We start from the raw sequence: 20,247 nt of genomic DNA on the forward strand, positions 1-20,247 counted from the left end.
AAATTTCAAAATAACGTCGATCTTACGTCTGCGTACGTTTAGCCAATAAGGAGCCAGTCCTTGATGACGTAGCCCCGCCCTCTAAAAATCTTCGAGCGCCTTATAAAGTGTATTTACACTATCCCTCCAGCAGGGGGGGCTTCAGCTGACATTGGACGCCACAGCAGCGTAACAGTTTCTAAAAAAACGATATCCATCAATAGTGCATGTATTTGGTCAAATTCGTTTAATTAGTTTGCTTGGTTGTGTAAATTAACTGTAGTTGCACCAATCAGAAATTATCTCACGTGTTCTACATGCAGTTCAATGTTATATAAATACATTGACATATTCAAAGTATTTAAAAAGAACCAGAAGAGAGCAAGAAACTGGTATGTCTACTGCTTGAATACTGAGTAAAACCCTTTAAAAAGCAAATATTGTAAACACGACTTCCTTTTTTTTTCAGTTAAACATTTTTTTTATTTCATGGAAATACAACATAATTTCAAATCCTTTGCGGGACCATTGTTGTACACTTTATATTCTTTTTCTCCACTTTTTTGTACTTCAAAACATGGTCACTTGTACAACAATATCATAAACAAAGCCTCATGTCACAAATGGAGCCATTGATGACAATAAATTACACTTGCCATGCTAAGGTTTTGAGATGATACATTGGTACCTTCATTTTAACTAGATTAACCTTTAAATGAACAATACGTCGGAGTTGAATAAATATGATAAAAAGACACTTGAGTTACAAAAGAAAGTTTGTTCATTCAAAACAGCAGAAAAAGATCACAGGGCAGTTTGGGGATGTTACTTGTTAATAATTTCTTTTGTTTTCCTTCATAAGAAAAGAAAAAATAGGGACAACTTTTGCATATTTTGATAACACTGCTAAATCTAAAGCAGAAGTTCAACAATAGTAAATACTGACTATATTTATTAAACTGCCCTTAACTATAACTGACATTTGTGTTTTTTTCTCCTTTATGTGCAGAGTATTGTATAAGTCTGCTAGACCAACATCATCCATTCACACTCAGAACAGGTTAATCTAGTACAGCACTGTCTTTATACAACCTAGAGGTATTTTCTAATCTTGCTTAGTTTTTTTTTTTTACTCTTGAAAAAGCCAACACAATTACCCAGATGAAGATGTGTCTTTCCCAAATTGTAAATAATATCACTGTATTCATGTACAGAATATAAAAAATCTTTCCGACAGACAAAATAGAGAGAGAGAAAAAAATAATAATACAGTTGATGAGGTTTCCAGCCAGTAGTAGAGAGGCAAGTATACCACGGATGTGTAAATTAAAATATTAATAATTAAAAACAAAAACAATTACAACACTCAACACTTCACTTAGTTCAACAGTGAAATTTACAGCGGAACTTTTAAAGAATAAAAATGTGTCAAGAGGAAGCAAAAACACAAAAATAAAAGCATGTGGGAGGGGGGGGGGGGGATAAATAAAAGCAAATCAAGAATGCGATGTACCTTCATTCCTTTGAAAGCAAGCAGGTGAAGAAGTATTTAAATGCATCAAGATGATAGACACCGTGGACCATGAACAAGGGCAGACCAGATTATCATACAAATGAGTGAAGAGTCCGCGATGTACCACGATAAACAGGTTAGTGGGTCATAATAGAGGACACGCGTAATGGTACGGGGCGTACTGATGCCTGCGCTAGCACGGTTAGTAGCTGTAGTAGCACTTAAGAGCACCATGTTAAAAGATCTTTATATAACTTAGAAAATTAGCTATTTCCTCGCATTATTTAGTCTTTTATTTAAACATTGTTAGGTTTACTTTTGCACTCGGCGATCGATTGAAAATTCTGAAAGGCGTTCACGAGTCCCGGCGGCCGTGACTTCGAGCGAGTGGCTCCAGATCTTATGATGGAGATCCTCTTTTGGCATTTTGTGTCAGTGGTCCAATCCACAGGTGTGCAGCGGAAGGAATAAGACAAGGCATGCATGAATCTGAGTGAGAGCCACACAGATAGTGAGATTAAAAAAAAAGAAAAGAAAAAAGGCGTGAGTATACACTTCCGCCTCTGGCCTGGTCCACTTCTCAGGGTTAACGCTTCAAGAATCCAAAGACAGCTACGATGTAGATAGAGGGACAGTTGGAGAGGATCTGTCTTTGGATTCTTAAAGCCAGTGTGGAGCAATCGACACCTCCACAAGACCAGGGAGAGGCAGAAATTTTAATCACAGCTATGTGTTTTGTGTGTGCGCGTGTGTGTGTGTGTGTGAGTGTGTGTGTGTGTGTGTGTGTGAGGGGTTTATTTCAACAGGTGGTAGCCAGGGATTGGTGTATAGGAGGTTGGAAACAACGAACATGCTCCACGGTGGAACTGTCCGTCTCCACCGCCTTCATGTACTTGTTGAGGATGGCAAAGATCTCATTGTTGAGGATCTGGTACTTCCTGATGCGGTCGGCCATCTTCTTCAGGGGCTGTGAAGAGAGAAGGCGGAGGAAGAAAAAAAAACGCAGAACAATATTAAGGACAATATTAATAGAGATGCGAGTAATCGTAGTGGATGAAAGTTTACCCACCACATTCTTGATGATCTCATCCTTGCCGTCCTGTCTTTGGACTTTGAGCAGATGGTAGCAGAAGTCGAAGAGGTCAAAGCGACGCTGCTGTCCCAGCAGCACAATGATGGCACAGCCGGCCCAGTTCAGCCCGTCGCCGAAGCACTGCCTGGTAGGCCGAGGCACGCAAAACACATGAGTTGTTTTCCCATTACAGTGGGGCAATGGACACATTTAAGACGCGTCAGCAAAATCAAATGCAATCCAGTGCACATATCCATCAACTCAGATTTGGAGAAAAATGTGACAATATTAGAATATTATTGAGCAACAGTGTCTCACTTCGTCTGAAGTCTATTGTGTAGTGTTTTTTTTTGTTTATCAGTGGTTGATGGTGACAGAGAAGGGGTTGACAATGTGAGGAAAAAATGTAACTTCACTCATTTATTTTGTGTCTTTCTGAAGTAGAAAGTGGTAACATGATGAATGCTTTTCTTAAGGCAAAAGGAAAAAAGTTGCCCTTAAGCTTTATGACATCATCTTCTTCTATACATTCAAGTTCACAGAGTAAAACTTCATCAATGTGTTTTTTTTCATTTTAGCCATTTTTTTTACTGAATAAACAATTTAAGCACTCAAAGAAACAAAAAAAGACAGCTCCATAAGCTCTCTTTTTTAGTTTTTAAACTAATTGTATTACATATTTACAAACCAACATGTATCATGATGTGGTTGATAGCTAAAAAATTTAAATATAAACACTACAAATGCACTCCTACTGTACACAAACCATCCAGGCGCCACTTACTCCGCGGTGAACTCGTGCGTGCCCACGGGGATGCAGTAGACAAACTGCATGGCGCTCCACAGGCGGTGGAACTCCATGCACTCGTCAACATGCATGACGCCGTTGGTGGGCGGAGGCCCGCGCCACACCCCGTCCTGCAAGAAGCTGCGGATGCGCGTCAGGATGACCTCGAACATGGAAAGGCCGCAGCACAGGCGCTCTTTGGTCAGCAGGTCCCCCTCACGGGCGATGGCAATTTGCTGGTTTGAAAGAACAGATTGCGACTCTTCATTGTTGTTGTTCGTGTTGACGTTTGCAAAATACTCAGGAATAAAAACGGGAGAAATAAAGAATCCTGTTTGTGTCTGCCTGCCTCCTTCAAGACAGTGAGGTTGAGCTCACCTGTGGGGTTCCCAACCTCTCAATTAGAGGCACGAGGTGGAGAGGGGCGTACTTGGCTTCCAGCCTTTTCATCCTCACCTCCAGACGCTCCCCCTCTATACAACACATGAACACAAGGAGGGGCATGGAGATGATGTACGAAACTTGACACAGAAGCAATTTGGCACTGGGCTGGACGGTCACACTTCTTGTATTTCTTTGTACCCGTCCGCCTCGCATTTAGTGCTTCCAACCCTTTTGTATACCTTTGATGTAGACTCTGGGCAGAATGTTCTGGAAGGGGGCGGCATGAAGCAGGTCACACACTTCCTCCTGGGACTAAAAGGGAAGCAGAACAAAAGAAAGGGTCATTTGAATTCAAAGAGCACCACCCACTTTGCTTTATGGGCACCCTGAGAGCATGCAGGCACCCATAAGGCAATGTTTTTTGTTTTTTTTGTATTTAAAAAAAACACCCGAAATACTCCCAAGCTGAATTTCTTAACTTACAAAGAATAATAGCTTCTTTTTTTTTTTAAAGCATATTTAAAATGTTCAAAGTCATAAGAACACTGCCATGCGCTCCATATTCTGACAGATTGCTCATGACTATCGTCAGCTTTATGATGCAGAGCAGGAGATAAGATAACAGAATGAGTGTGTGTTTGTTAATCAAGCCATGGTGACAGCAGGATGACACATCACAGCATCCCATCTAATCTGCTGCAGCAGCAGGAGATCAAGTTTACAGCCATCTCAGTAAACCCAAACACGTCTGGGTAAAATGTCAGTGTGTTAGTGGTGTTCTAGCTACGTGAGGGCATTCGTAATTATCTGAGTGATTGTCGGGGTGACAGGTAGTTAGTTAGTCAAGACAACAAGTTATTAATCAAACTAAATGCAGAGAAGCAGCAGCTTGAAACTAAAAAGGTGATGAATGGGAAGAAGAGCCATGCACAGATAACAAAGAAAAGTAACCCCCACACACACACACACACACACACACACAAGTAATCCAAAACCAACAAACGCACAAACACCGAATACACACGCAGGTCAGTGCAGTGAGGCAGAAGAGAGTGACAGCTGAGTGGTGTTACGTAGACAGGCGTCAGTATGGAGGAAGTAGTGCCGAGTTGAGCACAGGACTGTTTCAACAACCAACCAGAGACACATCATCACCTCTTCCATGGAAGAAAGGACATAAACGATGCTACACTACAGCAGCCAGATGTGTGGGTTCTTTTTTTTTCTTTCTTTTTTTACATATGAGAAAATGTCTGTCTTCAAATACATACAGCTAAAAATAGGATTTTCATTGATTTCTTGGTTTACAAAAAAAGAAAAGCTCTGTAAAAATGTCTCTTTGCATTCATGGTTGGTTGGAGGTGAAGCCGTTTGTGTCAAACTACCGAAGAAGAAGAAGAAGACGAAGAAGACGAAGAAGAAGAAGAAGAAGAAGAAGAAGAAGAAGAAAAAGAAGAAGAAGAAGAAGAAGAAACACAGCAGCCCAATCTAACGCGAGATAGAAGAGAAAAAGACATTCCAACTCTGTGTTATTTTTAATATAAAACCTAAATCCTTACCACCTGTGGTAGTTTCCAGCGTGGAATGAAAAATAGAGTTGCATTTCAGAAAACAAAACATCAAAGATTGAACACACTCGGGGCCACGAGGTCTGGGGGCCTGACGGTTTCTGCCCGTCTGAATTCATTCAGGATGTTAATCCACATCGGAAATTGGGCAGAAGCCTCCAGGCACCCAGGTCATTGGTCACCCACACAGTACACATTACACATTACATCACACATTGGAGGTCCCTGAGCACCGAGCATGCTCTGGGACCAGAGCGGGAATTAACACTGGAAAGGTTGTGATAGCAGTGGAATAAAAAAAAGGGGAGGCACAGCTATTAAAAATACATATTTAACATGTCAAAACAACCATGAAAGAGAAGGCAGACAGGGTCTGAGGTTTCATACGGTGACGCATAGTAAGAAGGGAAATGAAAACTGAAGGAAATGTCCCACCAGAGCTTGCTCGATGAGCAGGCAGAAGAGGATGGCATTCCCCACCTCCCTTAAGCTCTGGAAGACGTCTGTCTTCAGCTCAGCATATTCAATGATATCCTTCAGCTGATGGTGGAAGAACTCCAAGATACCTGCAATGGCAGAAATGGAACAGCCCTTTTTTTTGTAAACCTTCATTTTTTTTTTTTTTTTTTTTTAAAATTCCGATAGCCGAACCTGCAGCCAAGCAGTAAGCGGCCGCTAACACCTCATTATGTCATTGATAATCTATCGCTACCTGGAGGAATCTGTGAGAAGTCAGCGGGTCTACCCTGAACCACATTTGGTCCGAGCATCGGGCCCGGAGGCGGGAAAGATCATTAACCGCCGACAGCGAGATCACAGGCAGTAAGCCAGCTACAGAAATGAATGTACAGAACATCAGTAATCTACAGATTACCGAGCGTTTCTCATACGGACGTCCCATCGGACCGGCCTCTAATCTGCACAGAAGCAGGTGAGGAAATGCACTGAGATGCAAAGTAAGTTGGCAGAAAGGTAGAGCCTCCTTTACGCTGTTTAAATGGGACCCTTCTGTGCGCTTTCTGTTGACAAATGGATACACTTTATCCCTCGTGGTGTGTTTTCTTTATCAGAATAGACCACTTATCCCAAACTGGATTACCATTGCAGCAGAGTTGCTATTTTCCCCCAGACTGTGTCCCCAATCGTCTCCTTTTACAGCCCCTCCCCAACGGCTTGACAATGCTGGCTTGATTCTTGTTGATGTAGTGGTTTATATGTCGTCAGCGTTTTGTTTTTCATACCGCCGGCCGCGTGCTGCAAATGTTCAACTGCGGCTCCGAGTGATCTTTTATTTCACTTATGGCTTCCAAGTCCTGACTAGGCTCAAAAAGGTAGGGCGCACAAGTGGAGAGTGCTTGGCGAAGGAGAGGGGGGGGCTCGAATTAAAGTGGGAATGCGCCGACTGTCGCGAAGAATAAATAACAAAGATCCGATTGCCCATCGATGCTATTCCGAGCGGGGTTCGGTTTTCAGATCAATGACTTCATGCCTCTCCGTCTTCATCCCGTCCGCTGCCCTTCTACGCGTCTCAAAGTAATTAACGGAAGGAGAACGGACGGCGTGAACTGAGCTAACCCCACGTGCGCTGTCTTCACTTCGCGGTGTTTTCGCAGAGGGGACAGCGGGCTCACCTGGAGAGCCATACTCGTGGCGTGGAAGGCGGCAGATCTTGGGCATGACTTCTATCAGGGTCTTCACGTACTGCAGGATGGTGCCCTGTAACTGCAAAGTGACAGGGAAGACAGATACGAGCTGTGAGAATCCAACACACTGAGGGAGGGAAACTTGTTTGACGGGTGTGTAACGGAAGACGAAGATGAATACCAGGCTCTTGACAATCTTGAGCAGCTCCTCCATCACTACAGCGATGCCCTGGTAACCGAGCAGACGGCAGATGGTCTTGAAGTGGGGCGGGCCCACAAAGTTTCTGTAGGAGCTGTATATGTGGGAGTAGGCAATGTTCAGAGGCTGGGGAGAGAGGGAGAAGGAGGAGGAGGCACAGAAGCCGTGTTAATCTTGAACCGGAGGCAGGCGGGTTTCCTCGACACGTTCGAATTCTCAGAATCCTTGACTGCCATATCAAATTAGAGTCATACCTTGGACCCATACAGGTAGTAAGGCTGCACGTTAGCCGGCTTGTCTCTTTGAGGCTCCTGGGTGAAGGGAATGGCGGTACGTACGAAGCTGTCGAGAAAACCGTGTTTAAAACCCCCCAAAAAAGGACAAACAAGCCGTGAAAGAACATGCATCTCTGCGAAAGATGCGCCAAACAAACCGACCGGTTGGTGGATCCGTTGTAGCAGTAGTTGGGCAGGAAATCGAAGTTGAGCTCCCAGAAGACGTGCAGCGTGATTCGCCCGTAGGGGGCGGAGACGTTGTGGTTGGCCTCGCGGAACATGGCGTCGAAGCTGTCCAGGGTCATGTGCTTGCACAGCAGCCGGTGGGTGAGCCTGTTGATCTCCAGCAGCCACTCCAGCTCCTGGTTTGAGGAGGAGGGAGGGGCACAGGGACGTGTATGAGGACACGAAGAAGAGGGAAAGCCTCGGCGCTACTAGCGCGTCCAGTTTCGGAGCGTGCGCATCGTCTTACCACGATGGAAGTCAGGTCCTCGCTCTCGAAGCGGCTGATGGCGTGGTCCAGGGACTTGTACATCGCCGCCGAGATCCTCTGGGTGATCAGGCGGTTCAGGTCGATAGAGCGACCGAGCAGCTGCAGGGAAACGCGAGGGATGGTTCAGGAAAGGCAGGGGAAACACACAAATACAGTCGGCAGGAGAGAAAAAAAAGGTGCGCGAGCGACAGATGGCGGCTTCTCCCCCGTACCTGCACGTGTCTCTGTTTGAGCAGCGTCTCGTAGCGGTTTGACGGCGGGTACGGGATGATCACGCCATAGTTTTTACACTCGGCTCTGAAGCGCTTGTCCAGGAGGACGCTGTGAAACACGGAGACATGTGATTTTAGGAGAGGAAGTTTGGGAGGACTGCTACAATATCTGCCACATCTGGGAGAGAGAGAGAGAGAGAGAGAGAGAGAGAGAGACACTCTTACTGTACCTTCCAGCCATTGCTTTGTAGTAGGCAAATATCTGATCCGCTAACTTGTAGACAAACTGGTCAAAGCAGAGGTTCACCTGAGAACAAGAGGAACGCTATGAAGGTGCCGTTTTAAATAATAAAATAAAATGAAAGCAACACTGATTGCGTTTGAATTTGACTTGTATTCCAGCGATGACGGTCATGAGAGCGAACCTCGGCCTCGATTTCGTCATAAAGGAACTGCTTCTTGAACTTGGTGAGAGCGTAGTAGCCACTGTCGTTGTACAGGTCCAGAGGATACAGCACGTATCTGGAGGAGGGGGGAAGGGCGGTTATATTGCAGTCCGTACAAAAAACACGACGCAGATTTTTTTTTTGGGCCGAGTTCAGTCTTACTCCATCATGGAGGGCTCCTTGGTCTCCAGGATGTGGTCGGTGAGGATCCAGGGCATGGACATCTCAATGGGGAACTGGATCCTGCGGCCCATGGTGAGCTCCAGGAAGAACTCTCTGAACCACAGCTGGGACAGGTCGCAGCACTGCTGCAGGGCCTCTGGACAACACCCGCGGGGGAACAGAGGAGGAGGCAGTGACTTCAGATGTGCGCGGGCATCGCAACTTTGCTTTAAAAACTTAAGATCAGGTCCTTTTTACGAGAGCCGCTCCCACGCGACCTTTGGCACGCTGAAGGTCTCTACTCACCGCTGAAGTTGAGCAGGTGAGTGAAGAAGAAGGAATGTTTGTGGAAGTCTTCTATGGCCGTCACTATGGGTCCGTCCAGGCTGCTGCGGAGAGTCTTCTTTGACCCACTCTTATCCGCTATCAATGATTCCAGCATGGTGCGCACCATGTACAGCTGCAGAGGGAAGACAAAAGAAGAAAATACTTTATTTTGAAGGGCGAAAGAACTGTTGGCCATTTACCCCCACATCATTTAACAGGACTCTGATTATACTTTGCAAAAGAGACAAATTTGTACTATTTTGGGAGGAAAAGGAATGTGGAATTTATTTTTGAACCTTCAGAATAAAAGCCTTGAACATAAATGGAGTTATTCAGCTATTGTGTTCAGACAAGAATGTTTTGAGTGATACTTGTCGTGTAGAGTTAGCACGAACAGGATACCCGTCTCTGCTTCTTCCCCCGAGCGCTCGGGTCCGTTTCATGTCTCACCTGTGTGCTGGAGGGGCCGACAGCCCTGCGGGGCACTTTGATGTCAAATCCACCTTTTGGGTCCTTCTCCCCCCTCAGGCAGGGGTCATTTGGGGGTTCCCTCACCCCATCCCAGTCACACACGGTCTTACGAATGGCCTGAAGAACACTGTGCACGGAGAAAACCAGATTATAAAAGTGCTTCAGGCCTTTACGGGTAAAAACAACAACTTGAGATTGAGACCTTTGACGGTCACGTCGTCGAGTCCTCACTGTGTGTGTGCGTTTACCTAATGAGGACGTTCTTCTTCTTGCGCACAGCCTGCCGCAGAGGCTCTCTGAGGGTCATCTGGGCGAAGTCCTGCAGCGCTGCGTAGATGGTATTCCTGATGGCCTGGTTAAACACAGACTCCATCCGGCCCATCAGAACCTGCACAGTTCATGACACCCACTTAGCGCTTCATAAGAATTGTGTGTCTCGTGTGTTTATCAACACCAGAGTTGAAATGATTACATTTGCATACCTTTATTAAATTAGCTCCTTCTCCCTTCTTGAAAAATTAAGGCCCTATGAACAGATAGAGCCGGGCTAAAACTTCCCTCCGGTTCCAGTCTTTATGCTAAGCTAAGCTATCTGAAGCTAACAGACACATACAAGTGCACTTTTGGTCTTCTCATTGAACCCTGAATTAGAAAGAAAGAAAATAAGTGCGTTCCCTAAAATGTCAAATTATGTAATTAAGGGGAAACAATGGATGACATCAAAGATGTTTGCTGCATATCTTCTCATGTCCCATATATCGTTTTCTGGCTAAATCTGCTGCGCATCTGTTCATATATGGACAGAGAACATGTCTTTTTGACCATCAGCTGCTCAACGCATCCATAAAAGAGCGACTCGACACCCGCCAGGGTCATCAGTGTTTTACCTGCAGCCCCTTGATCATGGCGATGACCTCCACCAGGGCGAATTTCTCCTCGCTGGTGTAATTGTACCGCGTGGCTCGTTCGTACTCCTCCGCCGTGCCTGGACAGTCCTTGTTGCAGAATTTATCCGTGGGATGGACCAGCTTCCAAGAGTACTGAAATAGAGAAGGACAGCTATAAATAGATCAAACCTACGACGATCAATTTCAAAACCACAAAAGGTTTCATACCTAAAAAAAAAAAAAAAAAAAAAAAAAGGAAGAAGGGAAATATTGTCTGCGGCACAAGCGTTTTCCCCCACACACACACACACAAACACAATCGACTCACAACTTCCATGACGTGCGTGCTCCACTTGGACAGCAGCTGCAGACCCCTCAGAGCGAGGTCGAACAGCTCTCGGTACTCCTCGTCGGACTTCTGGCTGTCCAGGCCCGAGCCCGTCACCACCTCGCTGTTGCTGTAGCGCGCCAGCTCCGAGATGAAGCGGATGTGGTCCTCCCTGATCTGCACCATCTGCTCGCACAGGTTGTACTGTGGCGAGATGCTGCTCTGGGTGCACGTCCACCTGGACACAAAATGGAAAAAGGTGGGGGTTTTTTTTCCAGGACGAGGGTTGCTGGTTTGGCGATTGAGAGCGTTTCTGTACACTTTGTATAGGAATGACATCGTCCTCTTACTTGGACTTGTTTTCTTCGTAGTGGGCACTTGTCTCAATGTAGCGGGACAACTCGATTTGCATGTCGCCGAATAGTGGGACCACCTGAAGCTGAGAAACACAAACTCTCCCTCAAGTCATGCAAAAAAACACAACTCTTGGATATGAGATACACTGGAACAACAAAAGCCTTACCTTAAAGAACTTGTCAATCTTGCTCAGGTTGATCCTCTTTTTGGCGTCGAGTTTATAGATATTACTCACGTTCCCATCCATCAGGTACAGCCCGAAGCCCATCACCTGGCACACAAACAGAGGTGCGTTTAGTACTTTTTACACTATCGAAAGAGACGTTTCGCCAGCTGAAGATCACAATATCAACTGTACCTTAAGCAGCATGTGTTTCTCGCTGGGTGTCAAATACATCTTGTTCTCATAATAGTCCACACAGATGTTGACGATGTCTGCCAGAAGCTCCTCGTAGCCAGGAATCACCTCCAGCTGTTGGTGCAGGCACTACACACAAAGAGAGACGGAACAACAGGTCACCTTCACATCATTTCATCTACTGTAGTGACGGGCGGGGAAGTCTTGTGAAGCTTTCTTTACTGTGAGAGCTTCAAAAAGACAGAAAGAAAGACAGAAGAAAAGGTTTAAACGCAGCAAACAGGGACATCTTGTGGCTTGTCAAGCGTATAACATCCAACTAGGAGCACCACAAGTCCGACACAGGAGATGTGATTGCCGACACACAACCTTAAAGCACCTTATTGGTGCGGTGCTTTTTACCTTCATGGTTGATATTCATGTCATATTTCATACGAGTTGCAATGTGCTGCGATTGGAGAATGGTATTCATTAAATGAGCTTATTGGTTTTTATCACACTGGCCTGTTAGTTGGTATTAGATGGAATTTTCTCACACTTCATATTGCTTTGTTTAGTGCCAGAAAGGTATTATTCTAGCAACCCGGGGGTTCAGAGTCTCACTCGGGGACACTTCAACACTCAGACAGGAGGAACTGGGGATCGAACAACCGACCTTGTGGCTTAAAGACAATCTGCTCTCGCCTGCGTCGGTAAATAGACCTCTCGAGAATGTTTAAGCTTTTAAGTGTCTTAAAAAAAAAAAAAGGCAGTTGCTACCAAGTGGATTAAAGAGACCACAAAACGTCATCACGCCGACTAGCCTGCCGTCGTAGCCTCGTTGTGTTTGCCACGGAGCTAATTTCCTGCAATTATCCAGAATACAATGAAATAAATCCCATTGGCTTTTTGTTGAGGGAACCAGTGTGATGTTATATTACGAGGTTCATCTCTGCACCACTCGTATTACTTCATTATACCTCTGCATAGCAAATATATGTTTTGCTGCTAGAATAATGCTCTGGATATTGAATTTAGCTCCTTTAAATTTGAAATAAACTGCTAGTTTAACAGACAAAATGTCACACAATGTCTTTCTTTGCCACCATTATCTGACCCTAAAGAACAAATGTGTATGCTAAATACAGCAGTCAGATGTTAATGTGTTGGTTAATATCCAAATTGCCCCATAAGACTTTCATTCAGACTGTCCAACCCTGCAAAGGCGGCCTCGAAAACGCCTTACGAATGTCTCGTGAATCAACAGCCAGCCTTCCGTCCTCCATGTCCACATTGTTTACACCGCACGTTGTTGAGTCTGCGCACCAACCTGCGTGATCCTGTTGTGGTTGGCTAAAAACATGGAGAGGTTCTGGGACTCCTGGATGGACTGAGGGTCGGCCATCTTCCTCAAGAACTGAGCAGCCCTGGAGGCAGACGAGGAGAGAGAGAGAGAGAGGCGTGAACGTGGCTCGAGCGAAAGCGCTCTACATTCCGATTGCGCTTCACCCGTGTTGGTTCGCTACCTTTTGTAGGCGGAGTGGTCATTCTTGACGCTGCACTTCATGTTCTTCAGTTCGTCCAGCACGGCGAACATGTTGATGAATTTGCCCAGAGTGAGCAGGTAGGCCTCGGACACAAAGTCCTTCCTTCTCTCGGCGTGACACAGGCGCTTCACTTCGCTACAGAAGCGTTCGATGGCTTTCCGCTGTATAAGACAAGGAAATCAGGACGCGTCAGAATGAAAAGAACTCCCGTGTCCCAAAAGACACCAAACATGCAAACGCTGACTTATTGTATGAAGCCAATTGGAGGCTTTTTTTCCCCCCCTCAGGCAGCCGGGTCTTACCTGGAAGTACATGAACTTCATGAGCTTGGTGACTTCGGGTTCTAAGACCTCCACCGTTTTCTCATAGATCTCCACTCTGTTGGGCTGCTCGTTGCATTTCACCTAGCAAACACAAGAGGGCGCCATCAAACGGCTTGATTGTGCTTTTTCTCCCACCCACGCAATAGAAGGTATCATGTTTTCTTGCATGCATACGCTGCAATTGTCTAGTTTGGGGAAATGAAATGATGTGCAACAATGAAGTCGCCCAAAGCCAACCAATATGTACCTGGGGAATGGCTCTGGAGCAGCTTCTCCAGGTGTAAAGCATCACAGCATACTCATGGCCTTCCTCCAGCATCTCATTCTGCACAAAGCACACAGGCAAAATAAAACAGAGACGTCATTCAATGTCAATGCACAGTTACGGGAACTATTCAACGGGCAAAAGCCTGGAGCACCTACATACCCGTAGTGATATGTGTTTGTCTGGATTGTTTTGGTGTGAGTTGCTTAGGTTTTGGGGAAAATGTCTCTGAATAATTTTGAGGAAGTGGGTCATGATATCGGGAAAGAGATATCGCTGTTTAGTTGTTTTTAATGTCTTTTTGTTGACGCTTTGAGGACCACAAGCCGAGTGCCATGTGCATTATATTCAAGAGAAGTCACACATCTCTATGGACGATATCTCAGAAACGTGTGTATTTGTATTTTGGGATGACCTGTCCCTTTAAGGCACTTGACGGTACAAAACATCTCAGACAGGTCTCATATTCCAGGATGAATGGGGCTCGATGAATATTTCAGCGAGGGATAATTCCTCCTCATTCAGACGGAGGGGGAGACAGATTTCTCAATTGCTCTGGCTAAAGAGAGGAGTGACCTCAAACAGACCGGCTTCGACCTCAAATCGCACTTCCTGATTAAATAAGGTTAAATAAGGCGCTACTTTCCTTCTCCGCCAGTCAAGTCAAACTCTCCCCTCATTCCCCATCAGGGGAAAGAGGTTTACTGGTCCGCCGCCTGCCTGATCCACCAGTGTGTGAGGGGAGGTGTGCGTCTATGAGTGTGTGTCTGCATGTGTGTACCCTGCCCCGGGCCTCGCCAAATCCGAACAAAAGAGCCAAATGATAATCAATTCACAAAAACAACAAGGCTCGCTTTAAGGGAGTGAGGCTGCTTCCCACAGTCGGCTTAGTGTTCAGTGAAAGGGGAACGGCTACTATTCAAGACAGACAAACAAATATTGATGCAACCAAACAATGTCACGGCGAGCCCGGGCACATTTCTCACCATGCTGGAGTGGACTGTCGCTTGCTCTATATAACGGGCGATGCCGGTCACGAACGCATTCCTGTCTTCGAAGTTGGTGTCGAAGTTCGCCTGCAGAGGGACGGAGAACAGCGTTAAAAGGGGTGTGCGTGTGTGCGTGTGTGTGTGTGTGTGTGTGTGTGCGTGTGTGTGTGTGTGTGTATGCAAGTGTGTATACCTGGTACATGATAGAGGAGGGAGGGGGCTCGATGCATGGCTGCTGGTCCGGGAGGGGCAGCTCCTCCAGCAGGTCCACATTGGACAGGGCATCCTCCAGGGTCACGTGGGTCGTCATGGTAACAAGGCGTCACTCACACACAACACCCCCAGTCTGCGAGAGAGAGAGAGAGAGCGAAAGAGAGCGAGAGAGAGAGAGAGAGATATGCAAACAGATGCAAACAGGAGTTAGTCTGCATGAAGGGAGGTGGTGTTGTGTATTTCATCAACAAGAGGACAATAAGTACATCGGCATATCGAGTCAGTGCAAGTAAACACTGTATGGATTTACCAACTAAATAGCAAGTGAACAGAGAAGTTGAGTCAGTTCTCTAAAAGTAATGGCTGAATGGATGAAAAAGATGAAATCTCTTTTCACGAACAAGAAACTCTAGCTGCGTCTAGACTTCCTCTTTACGTGCGGTGGAGCAGCGCGTCTGTTCCCCCCCGCCACCGCACCTGTATCCTCTCACATTCGCTCTCGGGAAATAAAGTGCCGAGGCCCCTCGCGGCTTCCTTTTTTACCTTTTCATTCGACTCGAGGCGCTTCGTGCACAGTTCTGGAAAACGCCAAGACCTGGCGATGTCATCGACCGGGGAGAGTCTGATAGAAACAGCAGTGTTTCTATCGATATCAAATCGATACGTAAGGTGGCACGCCGTGCAGGAACACAGACCGTACAGGCACCGCACGCACGCGCCTTGAAAAGAAACCCACAGCTACAATAATTACCATCCTCCATCCGCGGAAAATAAATAGCTAAAATCCTGTTTGAAACCGTATACCGCCGTCAATGTGCCCTCTTCCTCCTGCTCTTCTTCTACTCAGTGGGTAGAAAAAAACAGCGTGCACGCACCCACCCGTGTATCATGTGCCTCTCGGTAATGTGTGTTTTACGTCTGACCTGGCAGACAGGGCTGACAGCGCCGATAATCAGCTTAATATTCACAGCCAGGGAGAGAGCTCGGCTTCAGCCGAGAGGGCCAGGGGCCAAAGAGGAAAGAGGCAAGCGGGGCCGACTCTCTTATCCTTGCCAGAAGGGCCCGCGATCACAGCGATGTATCAACCTGTGAAATTGCTGAATGGATATGTGATATATCATTTCCCATTCAATACTGGTAAAGTTGGGTTTATGGGCTCTTAAGCCTCAGTCGCCGGCCGCACACAGTCGCAGCGCTGTCGACCGAGCCCACTCACGCAGGCATCATCACAGGCGGCGTGCAAAAAAGGAGGCGGGTGGAGTTTCCTGTCACATCAAACTGACAGTGTTAGCAAACACGGCGGCGATATTTGCATGAGGTGAAACCAGCGGCCTTGAGGCCAAAATCCATCACGGACGGCTGACTCATCAAACCTCGAATGAAACTTCAGCGAGCGTCACTTCCGTGTCTTCGGCACAGAGACGAAAGGCCGCTCGCGTGCAGACGGTGACACGAGGAATTCAGCTGAAGTGAGGCTGACTGGATCCTCACGTCAAACCTTCGTCGTCGTGTCTCCGGTTCTCCCTTCATGAGCGCGATTGATATTGCCAAATGACATTATTCTACGCTCAGTGTGGCCTGCGGTACCACTGGCATGCTGGGAGAAAACCTTGTACCGCTCAGTAGAGATGAAGATGGGACTCATTCTGAAAAGTGTGAACACGGATGAAGGCCTGCCGCTGCTGCTACTTTGTAATGTTCAAATTTTTTTTATTCTTTTTTTTTTTTTGAAGACTCTCGTTTCCTGTATTTTTTCCACGGCTGTGACTTTACAACCTGGATTCGCACACCCCCTCTTTGACGCTTCGAAGAATCAGCTGGTTATTTTTAACTGTTCAGCTTATAGAAAATGAAACAAGCAGCTCGCTACAAGGGGTTCTGTCAGGCAGACAGACATGCTCAGTGCTACCAAACTCCCATCTGTGCTTGGGAATACAGACGGGGACTGAAGCCCGGGTTGGCTGAATAAACTTTCCCACCCTGTACCCGTCTCTGTTCAACAGTTGGTGTGTGTGTGTGTGTGTGTGTGTGTGTGTGTGTTCACAAAGCAAAGAGCCCCTTCATTCCCTTCTGGACACTTAGTAACCAAGCCGTGGGCTTGTTTCACACCGGAACGACCAAGTGAGGCCACACAAGACAACTTTGGGTGGGTTTCTTTTTCCCAGAAATTCCCATACAATAGCACTTGAACATCCATTATATGCTCAGTGAATATGCCCCCCGGGCCAATGTGGCATTCTAGCTCAACCACCATACATGATGAGCTTGGGTCAGATCTCATGACGGCGCTAAGCCATGAGGATCACGGGGCTCTGAGGAAGTGCTCAAAATATTGCACCTAAAGAGAAGAATGGGGAATGAGGCGGAGTAGGAAAAGCATCAAAATAGCAACAACAAGAAGAAAAAACAGCATTCGTAGAAGAAAATGCTCGACCAGTATGTGCTGCAAGGCGCGCGCATGTGTGTATGTGCATGCATGTATGCATGTGTGTGAAATACATCTCGTCTGAGAGAAAGACGGAGCGAGAGAAAGTGTGTCAACTCCGGGGTCACACCACTCAGAGGGATGTCCCCCTGAAGGCTGGTTTTGTAATATATATTCATCCTCACAATGAGATGGGACCCGATCGGCGTGGAGGAAATCTTTTGGACGAGCGCTCACACACGATGACATGCGGCACATTCCCTGACACACACACACACACACACACACACACAGTCAACACCGGTCACATGTGTGTTCCAGCAGCGTCTCCACACAGCGGTGTCCCCGTCACCCGCACGACGCGGGCCTGGCTGCGGCATGCGACGGGCCGATTGTCATTTCAGAGACATGCGGGACAAAAAGAAAAAACCCTGCTGTTGTCTCATGATGACCCCTATGATGTCACGCTCTACTTTTGGAAGCAAACAACAATGAACATCACACACACGTATGCACATAAGCCTGGCTCACATGACCGAGCTTGACACATAGGCTGGACGGTAAAAACAAACGACCTAAACTAACCATCACCCGCCTTTGGAGTCGCATAATTTTCCTTTTTAGGTGTTCAAACGTGAAGGTTTTTGTTAGAGATGGGTGGTGCTTATGATAGCGTGTGGTCGTCATACTTGAAACTTATGATTTGTGTCAAACAAATGGTTTCTGTTCACCATAGTTTGCTCCGCACTCACCTCTACTTCTCTTTTCTTTCTTGGTTGGTCGGTTATTTCGGTCTACAGCTGTTGTCTATCTGTCTTTCCGTATGCTCAACTGAAAACAGCAGCATCATCAGCTGCTGACGGTCGCTTATGAGGCAATAGCTGTACGTTGCAAGCGCTATACGTTGCAGCTTGTGTTATGGCACGGTATGTAAACACAAGGCCGAAAAGAAACGCCAAAAGCCGTATCGTGGGGATACGACCGGGGCTGAAAAGCAATGTTTTTTTATTCATTATAGCAAAGGCCACAAAATGTCCATCTCAGAGCTCAAGACAAAGTCTTTAAATGTCTTCTTTTGGGCCCACCGACGGTCCCAAAGACCTTCCATTGACGATGACATAAAACAGAGAAAGGGGGGTTAAAAATCCTCACAACAGGGAAAGAACCCAGAGCTACTGAATTTTTGGGGCACGTTTGTGATGAATCATTTTCTACAGATGGGCTAATCCATTCATCAATTCATCATTAAGAGGGGAACCTGAAGACTGGAAGGCACGAGCAAACCAAAAAAAACAAAAAAACTTCTACAATCTCTTATTAACCACATCTATTGCATTTATCTATCTCTCCGATGATGGACTTTGGACTATGCAATAATAATTGAATAGTTTTTGTCTCTCCATGTACTATAGATCAGTATCAGCAGCATCCACGGCAAGTCATTACATCACTGCTGCTGGCAAAGGGGCTGGCTCACAGATTTACAACTCAGCGATGGCTGCAACAAGCAGCAGCAGCAGCAGCAGCAGCAGCAGCACGTTCATATTTCTCCCTCAAAGTCACATGGATGGAAAGGTAATAATCACAGGATCGACATGGGATCCAATGGAGAGGTCGTGCGTTTGATGCCGGGACAGTGCCGAGGCGTTCGTGCGGAACGGAAGTAGGGGAACCTGTCATTTGTGCATCCAAGTCACAGGCCTGCCTGCCTGCCTGCCTGCCTACCATGATGATGATGATGATGATGATGATGATGGCTGTGAAGACGTCTAAAACGCACTGGCATGGTGTGCCCGCATGGCCGATGGGTCAAGAGGGGGGCGATACAAGAGGGAGGGAGAGGGAGAGAAAGAAGAAGGGCGAAACGTGATGAGAGATAGTGAAAGCGGTGGTTGTGAAATCGAGCCGGCTCGATGCATCAAAGTATCTTCTTTTTTCGTTTTTTTTCCTTCCACAAAATGAAAAATGAATGAAAAGAACCCGCTGTCAGAAAATGGCTCAGCGATCCATCCCTCTCTCTCTCTCCCTCTCTCTCTCTCTCTCTCTCTCTCCTCGGTGCACTTGCTACACAGGAGCCCTCTCCTTCACCCCACCCATCTCGGTTGCAAGCTACGATGCCGACGGTAGCTAACGGGGATCCCATTCATGTGTCAGAATAATTCCGCGACAAAAAAACACACACACACGCACACACACACATATACACACGTACACTCACGCGGGACGTTCAATCCGAGTCACGGGGCGGAGGCGATTTATCAGCGATCGGGTTTCTATATTGTATTTGTGCACGGAGAGCTGAAGTAACGGGAATCAGGAGGGAGCGAGAGAGAGAGAGAGAGAGGGAGATGGAGAGGGAGAGAGAGAAAGCCCAGCCCTCCAGTCTCTCCAGCCATCATCACCATCCTCTGTGGCGCTGCGGCTCCATCCATCGCTACGTTTGCACATACCTGTAAATTGCATGTCCGTCCGGCGATATCCAAAGACGGGCGGACGTCGTCGCGGTGTGCGACGGAGATCCAATGTTTGCTGATCTTCTCTTCTTCTTTTTATTCGCTCTCTCTCTCTCTCTCTCTCTGTCGCTCTCTTCTTCTGTGCCGATTGATGCTCTAGTTTCGCCCCGCTCCTACCCAGAGCTAATCCACCCCACACAAAGAGCAGAAAATGGCTGCAAGTGCATTTTCTTAAAGGGACAGTCACAGCGGAGTGAAAGAGGATGGCGAGCCCCCCTCCGACATGTTGAGTCTGTCGTTTCACTTTTTAGGAGGACGTTTTACATTTGTACTTTCTATTTAAACATGTGGAGAATGAAGCCTGCTTTTCATATTATTATTAACATCATGAAAGGTGGTATTTGTGTGTGTGTGTGTGTGTGTGTGTGTGTGTGTGTGTGTGTGTGTGTGTGTGTGCGTGTGCGTGTGCGTGTGTAGGGTGAAGTGGGGGGGTCGTATTTTGATTATGGCACAAAATAGGCCACAGGACATTGTTCTCTCAAGGGAAAGAAAACATTAATATACTTTTTTTATGTATTACTGCTCAAGTGTG

At 46.6% G+C, this 20,247-nt stretch overlaps 1 protein-coding gene across 4 annotated transcripts; it reads right to left on the bottom strand.

The window, feature by feature from the left end:
- Nucleotides 1–211: 211 nt before the first annotated feature.
- On the bottom strand, nucleotides 212–19,857 carry cyfip2 (cytoplasmic FMR1 interacting protein 2). 4 transcript variants are annotated; one of them, XM_068583997.1, is made up of 31 exons: nucleotides 19,653–19,857; nucleotides 14,758–14,910; nucleotides 14,562–14,651; nucleotides 13,558–13,635; nucleotides 13,290–13,391; nucleotides 12,967–13,148; nucleotides 12,771–12,867; nucleotides 11,462–11,590; nucleotides 11,270–11,374; nucleotides 11,097–11,185; nucleotides 10,747–10,984; nucleotides 10,419–10,571; nucleotides 9,780–9,919; nucleotides 9,511–9,658; nucleotides 9,040–9,193; nucleotides 8,734–8,890; nucleotides 8,551–8,647; nucleotides 8,356–8,432; nucleotides 8,126–8,234; nucleotides 7,893–8,012; nucleotides 7,583–7,782; nucleotides 7,400–7,487; nucleotides 7,128–7,271; nucleotides 6,935–7,025; nucleotides 5,739–5,869; nucleotides 5,295–5,297; nucleotides 3,975–4,047; nucleotides 3,730–3,824; nucleotides 3,349–3,587; nucleotides 2,562–2,709; nucleotides 212–2,459 (listed from the first exon to the last, which is right to left on the bottom strand). In XM_068583997.1, the coding sequence occupies exons 2-31, from the start codon at nucleotides 14,872–14,874 to the stop codon at nucleotides 2,292–2,294; spliced, it is 3,762 nt and encodes a 1,253-aa protein (XP_068440098.1). In that variant the 5' UTR covers nucleotides 14,875–14,910; nucleotides 19,653–19,857; the 3' UTR covers nucleotides 212–2,291. The 4 variants fall into 4 exon arrangements, with proteins under 4 accessions (XP_068440098.1, XP_068440104.1, XP_068440099.1 ...); XM_068584003.1 differs by lacking the exon at nucleotides 5,295–5,297 and having other exon boundaries at nucleotides 5,736–5,869; nucleotides 11,097–11,179; XM_068583998.1 differs by lacking the exon at nucleotides 5,295–5,297.
- Between the last annotated feature and the right edge of the window lie 390 nt (nucleotides 19,858–20,247).

This window comes from Clinocottus analis, unplaced genomic scaffold (assembly GCF_023055335.1).
Source record: "Clinocottus analis isolate CAN_PGR_092001 unplaced genomic scaffold, fCliAna1.0.p SCAF_10, whole genome shotgun sequence".
Taxonomy (NCBI): domain Eukaryota; kingdom Metazoa; phylum Chordata; class Actinopteri; order Perciformes; family Cottidae; genus Clinocottus; species Clinocottus analis.

Excerpts from the sequence above, each read along its gene's own strand:
- cyfip2 (XM_068583997.1), bottom strand. The coding sequence starts at position 14,874 with ATGACGACCCACGTGACCCTGGAGGATGCCCTGTCCAATGTGGACCTG. Across the intron at positions 11,186-11,269 it reads AGATTGACAAGTTCTTTAAG|CTTCAGGTGGTCCCACTATT; the intron begins GTAAGGCTTTTG and ends TGTGTTTCTCAG. Across the intron at positions 8,013-8,125 it reads TCAAACAGAGACACGTGCAG|CTGCTCGGTCGCTCTATCGA; the intron begins GTACGGGGGAGA and ends GTTTCCCTGCAG.